The sequence below is a fragment of the Bos indicus genome, chromosome 1, assembly GCF_029378745.1.
Source record: "Bos indicus isolate NIAB-ARS_2022 breed Sahiwal x Tharparkar chromosome 1, NIAB-ARS_B.indTharparkar_mat_pri_1.0, whole genome shotgun sequence".
NCBI lineage: Eukaryota > Metazoa > Chordata > Mammalia > Artiodactyla > Bovidae > Bos > Bos indicus.
Genome location: NC_091760.1, coordinates 157524903 through 157545359, shown reverse-complemented (window position 1 = coordinate 157545359; position 20457 = coordinate 157524903). Strand labels below are relative to the sequence as shown.

At 40.7% G+C, this 20457-nt stretch overlaps 1 protein-coding gene across 2 annotated transcripts in view; it reads right to left on the bottom strand.

Moving 5' to 3' along the window:
* Positions 1-17: 17 nt before the first annotated feature.
* The window catches only part of RAB5A (RAB5A, member RAS oncogene family), a 33481-nt gene continuing 13041 nt past the window's right edge, over positions 18-20457 (bottom strand). For both annotated transcript variants that reach the window (XM_019964699.2, XM_019964706.2), the window contains exons 3-6: positions 7644-7795; positions 7214-7336; positions 5157-5250; positions 18-1393 (exon numbers count right to left, since the gene is read on the bottom strand). In XM_019964699.2, coding sequence (XP_019820258.1) covers positions 1278-1393; positions 5157-5250; positions 7214-7336; positions 7644-7795 — 485 coding nt within the window. In that variant the 3' untranslated portion in view covers positions 18-1277. The remainder of the gene's footprint in view (positions 1394-5156; positions 5251-7213; positions 7337-7643; positions 7796-20457) is intronic.

The window sequence follows — 20457 nt, the reverse complement described above, 5'->3', positions numbered from 1 at the left end:
AAGAGAAGAACCAGTACTTGCTTTTTAATACCACTTTATTCCAACCTGAGCACCTCAATATAAAACTAAACACTGGTGAACTGTTCTCCTTACTAATTCTGAATTACTGTAAGTGTACAAGTTCCGCTAGCAGTTCAACACTTAAATAGATTAAATCATCTCTGACACAGGGTAGATTTCATATAATGAAAATGCCTAAAACAGTTAGTGCAATATACTGATCAAAATAAAATGAACTTTGGAAAACAAGGCTGCAAGATTGCTACTAACATATCCAATACTTATGTTACAAATTACTGGTACATTTTTTATAATGGTTCTAGCCAGGTAGGAACAATTGAAGCCCCTTCCTTTCAAAGGGGGAGAAAAGGAAAAAATTAGCTGTTTTAGTAACTGTACATTTTGTATACTTTTAAGCAACTCTTAAATATTACCGAAAAGTAATAAACATACATGGAGACTACAATGCAGAACCCTATTTACAGCGCAGCTGAAGAGCGGATTTAAAATAATCAAGCTTGAATGTACATAATTGTTAGTGCACTGACTATACTTATGTCCAAAGGGCACAAAGGCCCCTCCCTACACCCAAACAAGACCTATGTGATGGCCAGCAGTGATTACACAGAAATCACAGACACCTGGTTTGTTTCCTTTTTGCTGAAGAACTCACATATTTGAAGGGAACACTATCCTTTAAGATGCACTTTATTCCATTTTAAAAACAACAGGATCAGCTGTAATTTAGATGCCACTAACGTTCATCTTTTCCCACTGAAGTCGTGGGACTGTTTCCTTGTGGCGAATTTGTTAAAATGTGGAATGTATACTTTAAATAAGGACACTAAGAGGAATTACAGGTTGCCTGGGTATGGCAGCTAAGCATAAATATCTTTAGAACCTCCTTCCAGAGCAGAAGTTTTTTCTGAAAAGCCCAAATGAGTAAGTTCCAAATTTTTTTCACAGAACTGGCTGGTTCACTGTGGGCTCAGAGTCATTTGTCTACATCCCTGGAGAAGAGCAGTGAGCCCCGCTAACTTCCCAAGGAGACAGCCGTGCACACGGCTCCCCGCCACCACTGCCGAGACACGTTCAGAGGGCCGCACGCATGCCACTAAAGATTAGGGTCAAAACACTGAAAATAATTCTGTATTAGAAACTTGACTATTGTTAAGTCTCTTCTTTTTGGAAGTCATACTGGGCTGGTTAAATGCTCCAATTCCACTCTTATTAACAATTAGGAAGCAGAAGAACATTCGGGAGTTTACGCTGGAGGGTTAGTTACTACAGCACTGACTCCTGGTGGGCTGTGTGGGCTCGGTGAGGTCTACTCCTCTTCCTCTGGTAGAATTTGCTCCTGGATTCTGTGGTTCATTCTTTGGCAACTTTTTAGCTGAGGGATAAATTATCAAACACAATCAGAATAGCTGTATTTAACTGTTTATATAGATTCATTTCACAATACTAGAAAAGGTTATACTGTATTTCATAATTGCTGCTGCTGCTAAGTCGCTTCAGTTGTGTCCGACTCTGTGCGACCCCATGGACGGCAGCCCACCAGGCTCCCCTGTCCCTGGGATTCTCCAGGCAAGAACTCTGGAGTGAGTTGCCATTTCCTTCTCCTCGTAATCACTAGTACTCCTGTTATTTAAAGGAAATCTGAAGTTACAAAGATAATAGCAGCCACCATGTTCATAACCAAGAAGCTCAGCTCCAGGACTTCCTTGGGGGTCCAGTGGTTAAGATTCCGAGCTCCCAATGCAGGGGCACGGATTTGATTCCTGGCTGCAGAACTAAGATCCCACAAGCCGCATAAGGCAGCCAAAACCCAAAACAGACAAGCTCAGCTCCGCCCGTCGGCACTCTCTGGACAGCCACACACTTTCCAGAACAAGTCACGACAGAAAACACTGTCCGCTCAGTAGAATGTGTCCGCTACTGAGCAAATTATTACCCTAAATCATAAGAGACTGAGTCTCCTATTTTCTTCCTCGCTTATATACCTTCTACCTTCCAACGGTTATCCTCTGGCTTATTTTATCTTGTGGCTGATAAAGAATCCTAATCTGATTCATCAATAGCTCTGCCTGATATAAATGGACTTGATTCTGAAGGTACTATCTCAAAAAACCATTTTCCAATGTTGAGCCAGAAAAGCATGGCTGGCCACATTTGGACAAACCCCACAACTGCAGTTACATGTAGCGTCAGCTTTGCTAATTCTCCGCAGTGTGGGTCCCACTGAGGAGAAAACTACCTGCCAGAAGCAGTCGGCTTGGGTCTCAAGGATCCTCGCATGCTGGGATTTATGAAGCACCTCTAAGAGCACTGACCGTTCCTGTCGCCTCAGGGATGGCCCACCTTGGCAAGAATCCAGCTCAGCCTGAGCCATGGCTTGGGTCACACAAAAGCCAAACAGGCTCTACTTGGAAATGTAAATGCCTAGGTGTGTCCTGGGCCTTTCACCCTTTGTTGTAACATTTCACAACAGCACTAACCATCTTTAGAATCCCGTGGGCCACTTCTCTAGCAATGGCTCCAGGAGTGGCAGGGTGGATGGTTAGCAAAAGGTTGCATTTCCAGTCAATGTATTTACAAACAAAGCCCCGCAAGGACAAAGGGGAGGCTGATGTTACAAACTTCATCATAATTAGCAACAAGTTGTTTTAGACTGAATGATCATTTCTCCCTTCAGCATACTTCTGCAAGGGCTTTTCAGAGAAGGCAATGGCACCCTACTCCAGTACTTGGCCTGGAAAATCCCATGGATGGAGGAGCCTGGAAGGCTGCAGTCCATGGGGTCACGAAGAGTCGGACATGACTGAGACTTCACTTTCACGCATTGGAGAAGGAAATGGCAACCCACTCCAGTGTTCTTGCCTGGAGAATCCCAGGGACGGGGGAGCCTGGTGGGCTGCCGTCTATGGGGTCACATGGAGTCGACACGACTGAAGCGACTTAGCAGCCGCAGCAAGGGCTTTTTGTAATTAGATCTAAGTGAATAAGGGGCTGAAAGACATAAGCTGGAATGAGGAAACTTTAACTTATACTGGTTAATTTTTATTGTGTTAAGATAATCTAAAACATATCTTTGGGGAGTCTCAAAAGAAGTAGTCTCCTATCTTATTGAGTGCTGCAGCTCACCAATATGACCCTGAATCGATTAGGATTGTAAGAAGGTAAAAATCCTGAATCAAGTTAAGAAAGATGTATAATGAAAAAAGCCACTGAAGACCTTATCACATTAAAAGCAGATGATAAATTTATTGTAGACTCTCCCACTAAACAAGTGTACTCTACTTGGTAAGTCAGATCAGTCACTCAGTCGTGTCCGACTCTTTGCGACCCCATGAATCCCAGCACGCCAGGCCTCAAGTCATCAAAAGCGCAAATATGAGTTCATTGTGTGATTTATTTAAGGGACAAATGGAGAGATCACAATTCAATTTACACTTGGGAGTTTCTTTCAAGGGAAAAAAATTATAATTTCAGAAATGTAAACAAAAGCTCTAATACACAGACTACTTTCTGACTGAAAAAAAAAATAACCTTATTAGCAAGCCTGAATAAAAGGTACAAATTAAATAAAGCCCATCTGGTGGAGTTTTAATAGCATCAGAAAGAAAGGTTTAAAGTTCAGCCTGATTGGAGGGGCACATCATCTCTTAATTTCCTGTTATTAACTTTTCAGATGTGGTTTTGGGTGTGATTTGTTCCATTTATTAAAAAAGAAAAAAGGATATACTGTCACATAATCCCTCTTAACTATGCTAGTATTTCCCTAACAACCTGCAACCCTGAGTTTCTCAGGAAAATATTTTACATAGCAAATAGGCAAGGTTTTACTAAATGAAGCCACCATTAAACTCCCTCATCTAGGAAGAGAGTGTGACAGCACAGTGGCTCTCACTGGGTTTTCTTTAGCCTCTCAATCAGCTGTTAACTGGTTAATTTATGACTTCAATACCAGAGAAAATTAGGGATCCAGGATGTAGACACCCCAGGCGATAATCACTGCTGTGTACAGAGCTGCCGTAGGATGGCATGCGTGCTCAGCAGCAGACTGTGGGCGCCCCTCCCAGAGAGCTTGTGCCTTCAAACCACCAGCAGGCGGGGTGGTGTCGGTTACCCAGTTGTATGCGACTCTCTGTGACCCCACGACTGCAGCCCTCCAGGCTCCTCTGTCCATGGGATTCTCTCCAGGCAAGAAGGCTGGAGTGGGTTGTCATTCCCTTCTCCAGAGGATCTTCCTGACCCAGGGATCGAGCCTGGGTCTCCTGCACAGCAGGCAGATTCTTTACCAGCTGAGCTACCAGGGAAGCCCCACACCAGAAGGCAAGGGTCAATAAAAATATTTTAATTGTTGTTACAAATAAGGGAAGCTTCCTTATTCCCACTAAACTTCATCACCTATAGTCAACAACTGCACAAGAGCGCATATCATTACTGACAGCTCTCAGAGGAAAGCCAAGGGCGCACTGCGGGGCCAGACGCCACGGAAGTGACGCCACGGAGGCGACAGAGACCGTGGGCGCTGTTCTGCTCTCCTTCCTGGCCTCTGTGCCTCAAAGCTTTGAAATGTTCTCTGTTAAAGAATTTGCATTAAAACAATTTGTCAATCTGTATGTACAATGTACAATGTACTTATCAGTGTTATACCTGTCAGTAATCAATGATTTAAAAAGAACTTGAAAAATAAAAACAATGCTCTGTTTAGGGCAAAGGAGAGAGGAGTTAATGATCAGTGAGAAAAAGCTCATTAAGACTGTATGTTGCACTGAAAACACTACTGAGCTTATCCCTCTTTTATATAAAAGTTATAATATAACCTAATACAAAAATGTATTTGTCCAAAATTTTCAGTGAAATCTTCAGAAAATCTACCTGCTCAAAGTTCAGGCTTTCAACTTACCTAGAAGAACCTTAACTAAACTGAAAGCACTGTAACCTAATGGTAATAAGTTTTCAAATTTAACAATATGCCTAACAAAGTAATGCTTCATGGAATAAATCTAGCATAGTAGTATAATCATAAAAAAAAAAAAAAAAAGAATTTTTTTTTTTTTTTTTTTTACAAAAAGACTGTCAAACCAAATATGCCCCCAGTATAACTTGTTTTAACTATATTTACTGTGTGCAAAAAAAGCTAATCTTACCTATTGCCATGAATATTTCATTTACATTCATTGATGTTTTAGCTGATGTCTCCATAAATAATAAACTGTTATCATCCGCATAGGACTGTGCCTCCTGTTTGCGTAACAAAAAATGAGATAAATGAGATACTTTTACACATACTATTGCTATACCTCCCTTATTTTTGTTATTTAAAAAAACAGAAAAAAAATAAAAATAAAAAAATAAAACAACAGGCTTCCTTAGTACAACTGTATAATAAGCAATTACTTATAGCTGAAACAAAGGTGAGGGTACTGCAGTTATAATTTCCTTTTCCTGCCTTAACTTCTCCCACCATCCCAGCCTGCTTCATCTGGTCTCCCATGAAACCTGCTCTCAGATGACGAGTCTGAGGGAGGTGGTAGTGTCGTCACTGAGCGGCGTTTGACTCTTTGCCACCCCCTGGACTGTAGCCCGCCAGGCTCCTCCGTCCATGGGACTTTGCAAGCAAGAACACTGGAGCGGGTTGCCATTTCCTTCTCTGGGAGAAAGGGGAGGCCATTCTGTTCTAAATACCGTAAAACTCTCTTTGATCTCTATGGCAATTTCATTTTACTTATGCTCATTATATGCAATGAAGACAAAGGGAAACCCAATATTGAACACTGACTTCCACCGCTAAATGGTACCCTGTATTTCTTTAATCCTGGATGACTTCCACAAGCACTATTTTGAGTGTGTCATGAGTCATCTTTGAAAATCTTGTTACTACTTCACAGTGCCATGCTTTACCGTTTACTTGTGTTACTGTTTTTGAGCCTCATAGCTGTTGTGAAGAACCATCAGTCATCTTTCCAATTTGATAAAAAAAATACAATGAAGCTCCTTTGAAATGCTATGTGACAGGGCCACTTCTGACTCTAATGTGACTGCTCTGCCTGCACCTCTGTGCTGAGGAGGTGACGATCTCAGAAAGAGCAGCAGATGACACCATACCTCACAGGGTTGTTACAGAATTAAGGGAAGCCACACGTGCGCACGCTCAGTCACTACCTAACGGAGCAAGAACCAGTGCTCTTTCTCCCATGTGAATCACTCCAACACCAAATAAGAAAATTATCCCATCACTGATCATATATGCACTTAGTGACCACACTTCTCTGGTAGAGAAGCTAAAGAGCGAGAGGATGGGAGATTCTAAAAACGTCTAACTAGAGACAGCTGCTTTATTTTAAATGACTTTTGCAGCAAGGAACATTCTTAATTAGATATATTAGAAAACATGCAAACTGGATTTTTAAAAAACTTTTATTTTTGAAGACCCTCTTAAGAACAACTACACCGGTGCATGTGACTATGTGGGCATGCATTATGTGTGCTGATATATATATAGGTAAGTTTTTTAAAAGTTAGGAAGGATACTGAAGTGTATATGAGGGTTGGAGGGATTAGGGTAGGAGGCAATCATTTTTTCCTTTATATACTTCCATACTGTTTGTGAACAAATTACTTCTTTTGTAACTGTTTAGGTCAACAAAAATCTTTGAATCAGCTTATATATTACAATTAAATAAAGATATTTTAAAATTCTTTATTATGAGTTTCTTTACACATATGTGTGAAGATTCTTGGATATATGTGAATTTTCTTTTTAAAAAAATTTTATACTGGAATATAGTTGATTAAAAATGCTGTGTTAGTTTCAGGTAGACAGCAAAGTGATTCAGCTACATGGATATACATGTATCCGTTCTTTTTCAGATTCTTTTCCCATTTAAGTTGTTACATCGAGCAGTGTATGCCACACAGTACGTCCTTGTTGGTTATCCATTTTTAGACACAGCAGTGTGTACCTGTCCATCCCCAACTCACTATTCCTCCCCTACTGCCCCGTAACCATTAAGTTCATTCTTTAGGTCAGTCTGTGAGTCTGAGATCTTATTACCATGAGATTTAATTACATACTATACCACATGTCTAATTACAAAGCATACCACATACCATTTGTCTAAAATTTTCTATCATTTGTATAGTTTTAAAATTCAAGTGTGGACACAGAAGAAAAATATGCACCCACAAGTTAAATTCAGCATACCTGAAAGTCGACAGCTCTTTTATTTGCCAGATCGGCCTTGTTTCCTGATAAAGCTATTACAATGTTAGGACTGGCTTGCCTCTGAAGCTCTTTAACCCAGTTTTTGGCTCTGGCAAAGGACTCCTGGGAACAAAGAAACAGCTATTTGGCACAGGCTCAAAGAATAAGGAGCGTCTTTGTGAGATGAGGCTTTAAAGACTGTCCAATGTGACTCTTGGAAAGATTCTTAGGACTATTGTATTACTGAGACACTTTCATGTTTTTTAAAATCAGCTTTTCTATTTCATAAAAGCTATTTCTATTTCTGCTTTGGCAGAAATGTCATACTTGGCTAACAAAGCTTTAAAAAAATCTCTTCTGTAACTGAAATTCTGAATACTAGAAAACGGAGATTCAAACAAGTTTCAGTGCAGAATGCACCTCTACTCACCTCGTTCGTGATGTCGTACACGACTATGGCGGCCTGGGCGCCTCTGTAGTACATGGGCGCCAGGCTGTGGTACCGCTCTTGGCCAGCCGTATCCCATATTTCAAATTTTACTGTCGTGTCATCAAGACATACCGTTTGAGTTAGAAAAGCAGCTGAAAGAAGAAAATGTCTGCAGTAAGTTTATCATTGTTCTCCTAATATTTTAATTTTATAGAAAACACCAGCAAGATCCATGCTTCAAAGCTAGATTCATAAATGCTTGCATATAAAACCTTTGTAATAAAATCACAGATTGAAAGTGCCTCTTACATTCTTAAAAAGTATAATATTAAATAACTTTAATACAGCTCTTAAGCTGTTTTTACAAACTGTGAATTTAAAACCTTTAAATTGTAAAATGATTTAAGAAATACACTGTTGATATTGCTGAAACAATGGGGGGTGGTGGATGAGCAGGCCCGTAACTGCATCTGCGCTGACAGCAGCCCCCAACCTCCTCCGCTCCCTCGGGGCTCCTGGCACGCCCTGGGAGTTCAGTGTCAGCTCATCATCACTAAATCAGTGTATTTCTTGTATTATCCCATCAAAGCATTATGAGACTTTAATTTCTGTAATTACCTCAACCTAGACTTAAGTTATTAACAGACATTCAGCACCAACTCCTAGCTTTCATCCTTCACTTTATGGAGTTTTGGATTTGTACTTTTTCATCTGTTCTTTTCTCAGATTTTAATAAGAAAGTAACATTTTACAATGATATTTTTGCTCTTAAAAAGATGGCTGATATATCTCACAAATAATTACTGTATCACTTATTTTCTGAGAATAATATGAAGTAAAATGTCTTTTATAAACAAGATTCTCCCAGCTCTAGAAATAAGCATCAGGAAAGACCACATGTATATTTATGAAAAACAAGAAACTGATTTGTAAGAGGTAAGTTGTGAACAACTGAACTGTACCTCAAGGTACGGCTAACCCTAACCCTCGCCTTTCAGGAGTAGTCAGCGGCATGAGAGGCCAACAAGACGACACCCAGCCGCTCCCCAGCGTGGGGGCCACAGGAGCACCCACAGTCCCCCTCCTTCACGACCACGGTAACTAAACCCCGCTGCTCCATCATTCACACCAGTCGGTGTGCTTCTTCCTTTTCCTTTTAGCTCAAGGTGCATTCCATTCCTTCTCTGAAACTGGCATAGATTGAAGTTATAAAGTTTTCAAATACTCTGTCCTCCCATGTAAGAGATTATTCATTCCTGTAAATTGTAGCATTTTATCTAGTGATGTCAATCTAAGAGATTTACTAGTTAATATCACTATGCTGAATAAGTCTAATTTGATTTACATCGCATATATTAAACATTACATACATTTTTCATGCTATTTTTATTAGGTCAACTGACTGCTGTGATGGCTTTAGTATCAACAACTATAATCTTCTCAATTTTGCAACCATCGTAATAGAAATGTCTATTTTCAGCTAAATTCTATTAATAGTTCTGTGAATTCTCACAAGTGGCTAGTCATATTTAAAATATACGCCAGTGAAAACTACTTTTACCATACAAAATCAGCAATAATATTTTAAAAAATTCTGTATGTACAATGAAGGATACCAAAAAAGCACTATGTCACTTTTTCACAGAGATGAAAAGTTCTCATGCAGAATCAGTTTTAAAAACTTAAAAAAACTAAGTACTCCTTTTTAAATGAAAGGGATAAAAGGTAAGGAATGGATCACAAAATACAATCCCTTTCTCAAGGACAGTTTGATGCAACTTGAAAAAACTGGGTTATAATTTGCATTCAGACTTTTGTTGTCTCTGTTCCATAACCACAAAGTACAGTGATAACAAACAGATTCATTTACACTTTCATAAATCAACCCTAGGCTCAGGTAAAGAATTATGAATTATGCTGCCTTAAAGGAAATATAATCTGATTCTCCAACCAGTTAAAGATATCACAAAAGGCTACCAATCTTTTTTTATAAATGCATGTACAAAATGACAAAACACAGGAAAAACAAATTTCAGCTAATACATTAAAAGAGTAACAACCCCATGACCAAGGAGTTTCTTTCAGAAATACAAAGCTATTACACCAATAGGATAAAAAAGAAAAATCAATATGTTATTTAAATAAACTATAAAAAGGGCATCTGAGTCAATATTCCTAATATACACACAGAATTCTTCCTTAAAACAGATCAAGTGTCAATTTCATCCTTAAGCCTGAAACCAGCATTTTACTCAAAGCTCTTAGGCAATCTCTCTGAATTTAGAAGCCAGATATGAAAGTCAAGATCACAATTACATAATATCACTTCAGATATTCTTATAATAAATAAGTAACAAATTATTAGAGAGACATTATTTGGAAGAAGCAAGAAGACTGAAATGAAAATCCAAAGACACCAGCTAAAATAAAGCAGATAGTAAGTTCTTTAAATTGGCTGGAAAAGATCAAGGTAATTGCCTTACAATACACAAGCAACGACCAGATTTTCAGTGGTATGCTGGGAGAAGACTTGACCGTATCAAATGAGCAAAGAACAAGGTCATCAGCTCACTCCGCACCTCTCTGGGAGGCCTTCCTCTATCACACCCTTCCAGGAGGCCCGGTCTTTGTGCTCCCAGAGCTCCCTGTGCGGACACGTTTCATACTTTCTATAATTACTGATGTACAGGATCTTTTTTTCTCCTAGACTGAGAGTTCCTTAAGAAACGATCTTTATTCTTGTCCATACCCAGTATCTAATATAAATCTCAGTTCATATAAATACTCAAAAAGCTTGCTGAATTTCATAACAGATATGTACAATTATTCTGGACTATTTTGACTAATTACAGTTTCCAAATAGGAAAAAATAGGTATTTTAAAAGGCCTCTCTCAAGTTATCATGTAACCAACACAACCTCAAACTACCAACAAGATCTTTTTAACTTAGTAACACCATATTGTTAACACGGTATGTTAAAAAGAGCGTGATTTGGGGGGAGGAGAGAAAGACCAATATTAGAGGCCAGTGGAACGATGTGAGTACAGTCACAAACGTGAGAACTATTTAAAAGTGCTGTGGTGCCACAAGAGCAGAAATACGGGACTAAAATAGCCCAGTATTATAAACATTATATACTGCATGACCATCAAGATTTCCCCAAATCCTCAAGTTTTCAAGGACTAACGAAGGATTTAACTTTAGTCAACCCAGTATAGATGATATCTTCAAATCCTCAGTGCTTCGAAAAGGACATTACTAGTCATTTTTAAAGTTGTAAAAATAAATTCTAGCACTCAAAACATAAACTACTTACATCAATCCTGTAGCAACATTAACCAACCACCAACTTACCTGAATCTGCAAAACCACTTTAATTTATCCAAAACATCTATTTTCTCACTAAGAACCATCACTTTCTTAGACCTCTTCAGTTTTCTCTTCACTTCCATCACCAGCACTAGCAGTTGGGTTTCTTTTCGGGCCCGTATTTCACAAAGAAACAGCTTTTATCACTTCGAGAGTTACTGTGTACGCGACGACAGAGGAAAACAAAGCTGCGCTGAGATGCGGGTGCCCGCCTGTCTAACGGGCCCCTCTGAGCTGACACGATCAGTTCCTGTGGCAAGCTTGGCGGCAGGCGACACTGCAGTCTCCGCCACACTACAGATTACCGAGTGACAGAGCCTGGGGTCAGCTGAGAGCAGCGGAAACTGTGAATCTTAAATCTGCAAAACCCCAAAGCGTGTAATGTGTAAGACCCCGATAAATAATAAGCAAGAAGGGGACACTGCAATACGCTGGGTGAGGGAAGACCGTCCCCATCGCAGCACTAACCAAACGTTAACAACGAGTAAGAAAGAATTCAAACTACAGTGAGTCCACACGACTAAACAGAGGCCAAAAGAGAAAAAGCACAGAACCAGTTATTGCCCCAATCCTCAACTTACTGTTTTACCAAACTGACAGAAAAGAAATTACTTTATTAGAACTGACCCAAAATCCTTAGATCTATCAGATTTGATTATATAAAAATTAAGGTCTTTAGGTTTGTAATTAAAACGTGTCACACATTCAAAACACAGGGGCAAACACATGTAGAAAAATTTCTACAGTGGATGCTATGAGCTTGATTTTTAATATGTAGAAACCTCATGTAAATCTTAAGAAAACGTATACATCAAAGATAAATGTGTAACAAAATTCACAAAAGCCATATAACATAGAAAAAAATCAGTATCACTAGTAATCAACAAAATAATTCTCAGAGCAAAAACAGTTAAATTTTATCCCTTAACTAAGCAAAACTGAAAAATGAAACTAAAACAAGAGCACAGCAAGGACTCACGCTCTGGTGGAGATGCTGAGTAACTGTTCTGGAAATAATTCTGCCAACATGTGGCAGAGCCACGAAAACACTCTTAGTTGTTACTGTAACATCTCATGGACTCTCTAAAGATGGTATGGGAGCAAAGAGGGTAGGGAAAACACACCTTTTAGGTGTGAAGTATTAATGGCTAGCACACACATGAAAAGATGCTTAACATCACTCATTATCAGAGAAATGCAAATCAAAACCACAATGAGGTTCCATCTCACACCAGTCAGAATGGCTGCCATCAAAAAGTCTACAAGCAATAAATGCTGGAGAGGGTGTGGAGAAAAGGGAACCTCTTACACTGTTGGTGGGAATGCAAACTAGTACAGCCACTATGGAGAACAGTGTGGAGATTCCTTTAAAAACTGGAAATAGAACTGCCATATGACCCAGCAATCCCACTGCTGAGCATACACATGGAGGAAACCAGAATTGAAAGAGACACGTGTACCCCAGTGTTCATCGCAGCACTGTTTATAATAGCCAGGACATGGAAGCAACCTAGATGTCCATTGGCAGATGAATGGATAAAAAAGCTGTGGTACATATACACAATGGAGTATTACTCAGCCATTAAAAAGAATACATTTGAGTCAGTTCTAATGAGGTGGATGAAACTGGGGCCCATTATACAGAGTGAAGTAAGTCAGAATGAAAAACACCAATACAGTATACTAACGCATATATATGGAATTTAGAAAGACGGTAACCATAACCCTGTATGTGAGACAGCAAAAGAGACACAGATACACAGCACCGACTTTAGGACTCGGTGGGAGAGGGAGAGGGCGGAATGATTTGAGAGAATGGCACTGACACATGTACATCACCATATGTGAAAGAGATGGCAAGTCCAAGTTCAATGCATGGAACGGCACACTCAAAGCTGGTGCACTGGATGGCCTAGAGGGATGGGATGGGAGGGAGGTGGTGGGGGGTTCAGGACGGGGGACACGTGCACCTGTGCCCGTGGCAGATTCATGTCAAGGTATGGCCAAAACCACAATACTGTAAAGTAATTCTTCCAATTAAAATAAGTAAATTAATTTAAAAATAATGTATGAATGAAAGGCACTGACGGCTTGGCAAGTACTAAGAAGGAATTAAATTTAAAATTGACAAAATGACCTCTTAATTGTCAAAAAGCAACATTATATAAATGCTTTTTAAATATCAATAGAAATACATACATACATATGTAAATGTCCTCCCTTAAATAAAACTTTCACTAAAGTGGTGGATTTGATGCCCTATTAAAACTAAAAGGCTATAGTAGTTAGAGACGGGAAGGGCTTTGTTCAGGATCTCAGATGTAAATCAGGGACTTGGGATCATAAAATCCAAGTTTAAGGTTGTTTGGAAGTGATGTGCAGGGGAAGCCCTAAAGGTTTTAGAGCCAAGTAAGTCAACGGTTGAGTCTGATGGATCTGGATCAAACTTCAGGGAGAAAGATGGCAAAAACTGACCAAGAACGAGGTATCAAAGTTACCTGTGAAGCCAGACACTGGTTTGCTGAGAAAAAGGGAATCAGTGGCCACTAGGGTCATAATAGAATGAATTTTATCAGACAGATGAACACTGACTTCAGATGATAAAATTGCACACACACAGGAATGTATGGATGGTTTAAAGCCAACAACAGAAAAAATAAAAGCTGAGGCCATTTTTATTTTCCATTAAAACTGCATGTGTATATAGGAGATTAGATTACAGAGCATTAGATTTTAGAGCAAAGATGAGACAAAGCATTCACACAAGAGTTACAGTTCAACTAAGCCAAGGAAGAACTTAAGAAGGGATCAAAATAGACTGGGACAAAGAGGAAAGCACACACAGCAATTAAACTCGAACAGAAAGCACTCCAGAAGAACGGCAAGGTAAAGAGTTTACCATCTAGATCGTATATTAACACATGGCAGGGCTTCCCTGGTGGTCCAGGGGTTAAGACTCCGCCTCCCAACGCAGGGACACGAGCTGGACCCTGTTCAGGGAAGCAGGACTCCATACGCTCTGGGGCAACTAAGCCCGCAAGGCACAGCACAGACCCAGCGCAGCCAGAAGACAGCAGCGCTCCCCAAGGTGAACCCACTCTATGAGATGATCTAACACTCATCATACTGAGCTCGTTCTTAAACATCTGATAAGAGACTGATAAGGGACTGGGGCTTCCCTGGTGGCTCAGATGTAAAGAATCTGCCTGCGATGCAGAAGACCTGGGTTTGATTCCTGGGTCAGGAAAATCACCTGGAGGAGGGCATGGCAACCACTCCAGTATTCTGCCTGGAGAATCCCATGGACAGGGGAGCCTGGTGGCTACAATCCATGGTCACCAAGAGTTGGACACGACTGAGCCACTAACACTCATTTTCAAGGGGTTGGTATCCAGAATATACATAGAACTCCTACAACTTAGCAACACACACAAAAAATCCAAACTACCCAGTTAAAAAAACGGACAAACAACTTTAATAAACATTTCTCCAGAGATATACAAATGGCCAGGAATTTCCTGGCAGTCCAGTGGTTAGAACTCAGGGCATTCACTGCTGGGGCCCAGGTTGGATCCCAGGTCAGGGAACTAAGATTCCACAAGCCACATGGCATGGCCAAAGCGGGGGAAAATAAACACACAAATGGCCAAGAAACACATGAAAAGATGTTCAACATCACTACTAGAAAAATGCAAATCAATACTACAAGATACCACTTCACACCCATTAGAATAGCTACTATCAAAACAGCAAAAAAAAAAAAAAAAAAAGAGTTCACAAAGAGGTAGAGAAATTGAAACCTTATGCACTCAAAGTGGGAATGTTAAACAGTGCAGCCACTGTGGAAAATGGTATAGAAATTCTTCAAAAATATTAAGCACAGAGTTACCATATGATCCAGCAATTCTACTTCCAGGGATATGCTCAAAAGACGTGAAAGGTGTTTGTACACCAATATTCACAGCAGTGTTAATTCACAATAGGCAAAAGGTGGAAGAGACCAAAGAGTTCATCAAAGGATGGATGAGAAAGCAAAATATGGCATATGGAATATTATTTTCCCTTTAAAAATAAGGAAAAATCGACACCTTCACAAGATGGGTGAACCTTGATCACATACTAAGTGAACTGAGCCAGTCATAAAGGGCACTATCATCTAATTTCTCATGTATGAGTGAGGTTCCTAGGGCAGTCACATTCATCAACAGGATGGTACTGACAGGGGTGGGGGTGGGAAATAGGGCGTTACTGTTTAATGTGTAGGGTTGGGTGTGATGCCCGTACAACAACGCGAATGGACCTAACGCCAAATGTCCATTTAGAATGGTTAAAATTATACAAAATTTATTATGCATATCTTAACACAAATCATTCATGCAACATCTGAAGATAATTGCTGCCAAATGACTATAATCTTGGAGCACATAATGATACGTAAGGAAGAGTCTGCATGAAGTCATGCAGAATGAGGTAAAACACGCTAATCATCACTTTTTCTCTAACACTGTCTAGGAGGAAGATACACTTTTTAAAAGACTAATTCATGTTAATTTTTTTCAGAAATGACAAAACAGTAAAAGAAGCCAATGTGTTTTTTTATTTCACAATCATAGCCTGATGGTTATTCTTAAAGGACACTACTCTTCTAAGGGAATCTACTAGCCAGGACTGAGCTAGTCACATGTCCAGCTGAACAGGATCATATTAGACACCTACCAGCACACTAACGCTACTGTTTGCAAGTTAGTCGCAGGAGTTTGAACTTGGTTAGTATTAAGCTAGTGCACCACACCTGGTCACCTGAGATACAACCAGTGTTTGAACCCTCAAGGCTGACAGGCTGTGGTCACCACACCAAGGGGACTCACCAGACTGGGTGTGTGTAAAAATGCCGCCCCAAATACTAAACTAGGGGGCAGAATGGAGGCACAGAACACAAAGAGGAGCAGGGAAGAAATGGAAGAGACATGAGAGAAGGGAGGAAAGGGGAGAGGCTGTTACAAGCTAGTAACCAGTGTCAGACAAGCTCCCCAACAAACACCAAAAGGAAAAGGTAATCAAACTAACTTAGCTTGGATACACGTCTATGAAAGACTTTTTTTTTTTTTTCACTTTTTGGCCGCATCGCATGGCTGCGGGATCTCAGTTCCCCAACCAGGGATGGAACCTACACTTCTTGCAGTTGGAGTGTGGAGTCTTAACTGTTGGACAGCCAGGCAAGTCCCTATGAAGGACAATTAACTTACGGACAACAGATACATTGCTGAATAATTTAAACAGTACTTTAAAAAAAATTCCTGCAGGGACTTCCGTGGCAATCCAGTGGTTAAGACTACATGTCCCCAATGCAGGGGGCACAGGTTTGATCCCTGGTCAGGGAACTGAGATCCCACATCAGGAACTAAAGAGTTCAAAGGAGAAACTACAAAAGCTGAAAAATCAGTAATTTTTCTTTGATCTGAAAAAGTGAGGTTACAAGGCAATCTCAGATCAGAGATCAGATCAGTCGCTCAGTCGTGTCCCACTCTTTGCAACCCCATGAATCACAGCACGACAGGCCTCCCTGTCCATCACCAACTCCCGGAGTTCACTCAGACTCACGTCCATCGAGTCAGTGATGCCATCCAGCCATCTCATCCTCTGTCGTCCCCTTCTCCTCCTGCCCCCAATCCCTCCCAGCATCAGAGTCTTTTCCAATGAGTCAACTCTTCACATGAGGTGGCCAAAGTACTGGAGTTTCAGCTTCAGCATCATTCCTTCCAAAGAAATCCCAGGGCTGATCTCCTTCAGAATGGACTGGTTGGATCTCCTTGCCGTCCAAGGGACTCTCAAGAGTCTTCTCCAACACCACAGTTCAAAAGCATCAATTCTTCGGTGCTCAGCCTTCTTCACAGTCCAACTCTCACATCCATACATGACCACTGGAAAAACCATAGCCTTGACTAGATGAACCTTTGTTGGCAAAGTAATGTCTCTGCTTTTGAATATGCTATCTAGGTTGGTCATAACTTTCCTTCCAAGGAGTAAGTGTCTTTTAATTTCACGGCTGCAGTCACCATCTGTAGTGATTCTGGAGCCCAGAAAAATAAAGTCTGACACTGTTTCCACTCTTTCCCCATCTATTTCCCATGAAGTGATGGGACCAGATGCCATGATCTTCGTTTTCTCAATGTTGAGCTTTAAGCCAACTTTTTCACTCTCCACTTTCACTTTCATCAAGAGGCTTTTTAGTTCCTCTTCACTTTCTGCCATAAAGGTGGTGTCATCTGCATATCTGAGGTTATTGGTATTTCTCCCAGCAATCTTGATTCCAGCTTGTGTTTCTTCCAGTCCAGCGTTTCTCATGATGTACTCTGCATATAAGTTAAATAAACAGGGTGACAATATACAGCCTTAGCAAGGCAATCTACTGGCCCCAAACTGGAGAAACAAGACAGGCTGGTACAGAAAAGCATGGCATCTGAGCAGAGTCACCTGAGGAGACCAGCGCTGCTGCAGGAACTACCTGGTGAAACTGCTGGAGGCCAGCTGCCGACAAGCCTGAGTTACAACTCCAGCAGGACATCCCCTGGCGGCCTGGCGGCTGAGAACACGCTGCTGATGCTCAGCACATGGGTTTGGTCCCTGGTCTGGGAAGATCCCATATGCCACACAGCAACTAAGCCTGTGTGTCTCGGGCCTGTGCTCTGCACCTAGAGGTGCCACTGCAGTGAGAAGCCCAGCACCGCAGTGAGAAGCCGCCCCCAATCACTGAACCTGGAAAAAGCCCACAAGAAGCAAGAGACCCAGAGCAACCGTAAACAGACAAACTCCAGGAGAAGCCAGCAGGAAGGGAGGCACCACACTCCTGTGGGTTTGACAACCAGGAACTAGATTAGGCTCTCACAGTAAATATCAGAGAGAAATCCTCTCCTGCTTCTGGCAAGGTGAGGGGAAAGGAACCATTCTGAAATAGACGAGATCATCATGTTCTTAACAAAGCCCGTCCACATAAGAAACTAGCTGATCTGAGCATAACCTGTTGGGAGTATTATCAGACTCTTAACAGACCTGGAGAAGGAAATGGCAACCCACTGCAGTATCCTTGCCTGGAAAATTCCATGGACGAACGAGCCTGGCAGGCTACAGTCCATGGGGTCGCAAAGAGTCGGACACAACTGAGTGACTTCACTTTAACGGACCTGGAGAAAGAAATATCCAACTTAAGCCAGTTCTATCCTTCCACTTGGGAGAAGGGAAATTTCTAATTCCAGCCCATTCTAGCCATCCTGTCTTGTCTAAGGCAGGGGAGAAAAAAAAATGACCATTTGCTCAACAACTCTACCATGCTAGTAAAAGCATACTTACAGCAGTTGCTTTTACTTACTGTATCATATCCAGACAGCAAGAAAAAGTACAAGGCATACTAAAAGGCAAAAAACAGTTTGAAAAGACAGAAAAAGTATCAGAACCAGATCAGCAGCAGAAACGTTGGAATTAAAAGACTGGGAATTGGAAACAACTAGGATTAATGAGCTAAGAACCCTAATGTGAAGACATAATGCTGAGAACAGATGGGCAATGTCAGCAGAGAGATGGAGATATGAAGGACCCCCAAAAGTGCAGAGATCAAAAATACTGTAACAGAAATAAAGAATGCCTCTGATGGACTTATAGGTCTTCCCTGGTGGCTCAGACGATAAAGCGTCTGCCTACAACATGGGAGACCCAGGTTCAATCCCTGGGTCGGGAAGATCCCCTGGAGAAGGAAATGGCAACCCACTCCAGTTCTCTTGCCTGGAAAATCCCATGGACGGAGGAGCCTGGGAGGCTACAGTCCATGGGGTCGCAAAGAGTTGGACACGACTGAGCAACTTCACTTCACTCCACTTTTGATGGACTACTCGGATGACTGGACACAGCTGAGCCAAGAACCTCAGACTTTGAGGTCTATCAACAGAACCCTCCGAAGCTGAAATGTAAAGAGAACTAAGACTGGAAAACATAGAACAAAATGTCCAAGAACTCTGGGACAACTACAAAAGGTGTATGACATTCATAATGGGAACATCGCAAGAAAAAGGAACAGAATACGTGAGGCAATAAAAACAGAATCTTCCCCAAATGATGTCAGACATCAGATTACATATCCAGGGAGCTCAGAGAACACTAAGAAAGATGAATGCTGAAAATTCTACACCCAGACCTATCATTTTCAAATGGCAGAAGATCAAAGGTAATGTGCAGGACAGTGCCCAGGCTACTTTGCAAAGGAGGCTTCTTCCCTCCTTCTCTTTGGTGATGTTCCTACTCCATTTGGTTCAAGAATCTAGCACTTAATAGTTCCCAGGCCCGAAAGAAATCTACCAGACTTTTAAAACAATACTGGCCTTGAAAGTGACCTTTAATGCTTAGCAATAATCCTATCTAAGTGAGTTTAAAATAAAAGTTCTAGTACCTGAGAATTTTATAATAGAAGACTGGAAAAGGGCAAACTAAAGAAAGCAAGAAGAGACAGAGAAGACTAAGGTGAAAGTGAAGCCGCTCAGTCGTGTCCGACTCTTTGCGACCCCATGGATTGTAGCCCACCAGGCTCCTCCGTCCATGGGATTCTCCAGGCAAGAGAACTGGAGTGGGTTGCCATTTCCTTCTCCAAACCCCAGAGTAGAAGTTCAGAAACCTATAAACCCAGATATAATTATCTATGCTAAGCAAGGCCCAAGGAAGTTGGGAATATCTATCTCTAAGGGAAGAAAAAAGTGATGAAAAGACCAAAATTCCTTTGATACCATAATCATTAAATTACTTTGATTCAGTAACCACATCTACACATTGATCTTACAGAAATAAGTCCAGAGGGGAAAAATTTCCAAGAATATATTCAATATTAGATGATTACCCAAAACAGCAAACAAAATGTAAACACTAAATGTCTAACAATAATGGTATGGTTAAAAAATAGATTACCAGTTACTAAAATAAATATGAATACAGAGATATAGAGTATTATCGCTAATAAAGGGAACAGGATACAGTCATATGATTACTACAACTGATTCTGTATAAAAATACCATGAAGTTATAGTTTACAGGAAATGGAAACATAATGGACTCTCAAATATGAAAAGATGCTTGACCTCATCCCTATTATGGGGAAAATGTACACTAAAAAATGCAGAGATCAATGCAAGTAAGAACGGCAAAGATCTATAAGCGTGAAAGTACCCTGAGCTATTGCAATAGGGGAACAGGCATTCTGTGCACTGCTGGGGACGGCAGTGGGGAAAATGCATCAGAATTACAAAAGTATCTAACTTTTGACACAGCAATCAACTTCAAGAAATTTGTTACAAAAATACTTGGAATACATAAGAAATGACTATGATATTATTCACTGCAGCACTGTTAATACCCCAAAGTATAAAACTACTGTGCAAATCTGAACCTAGAACTGATAAAAAATAT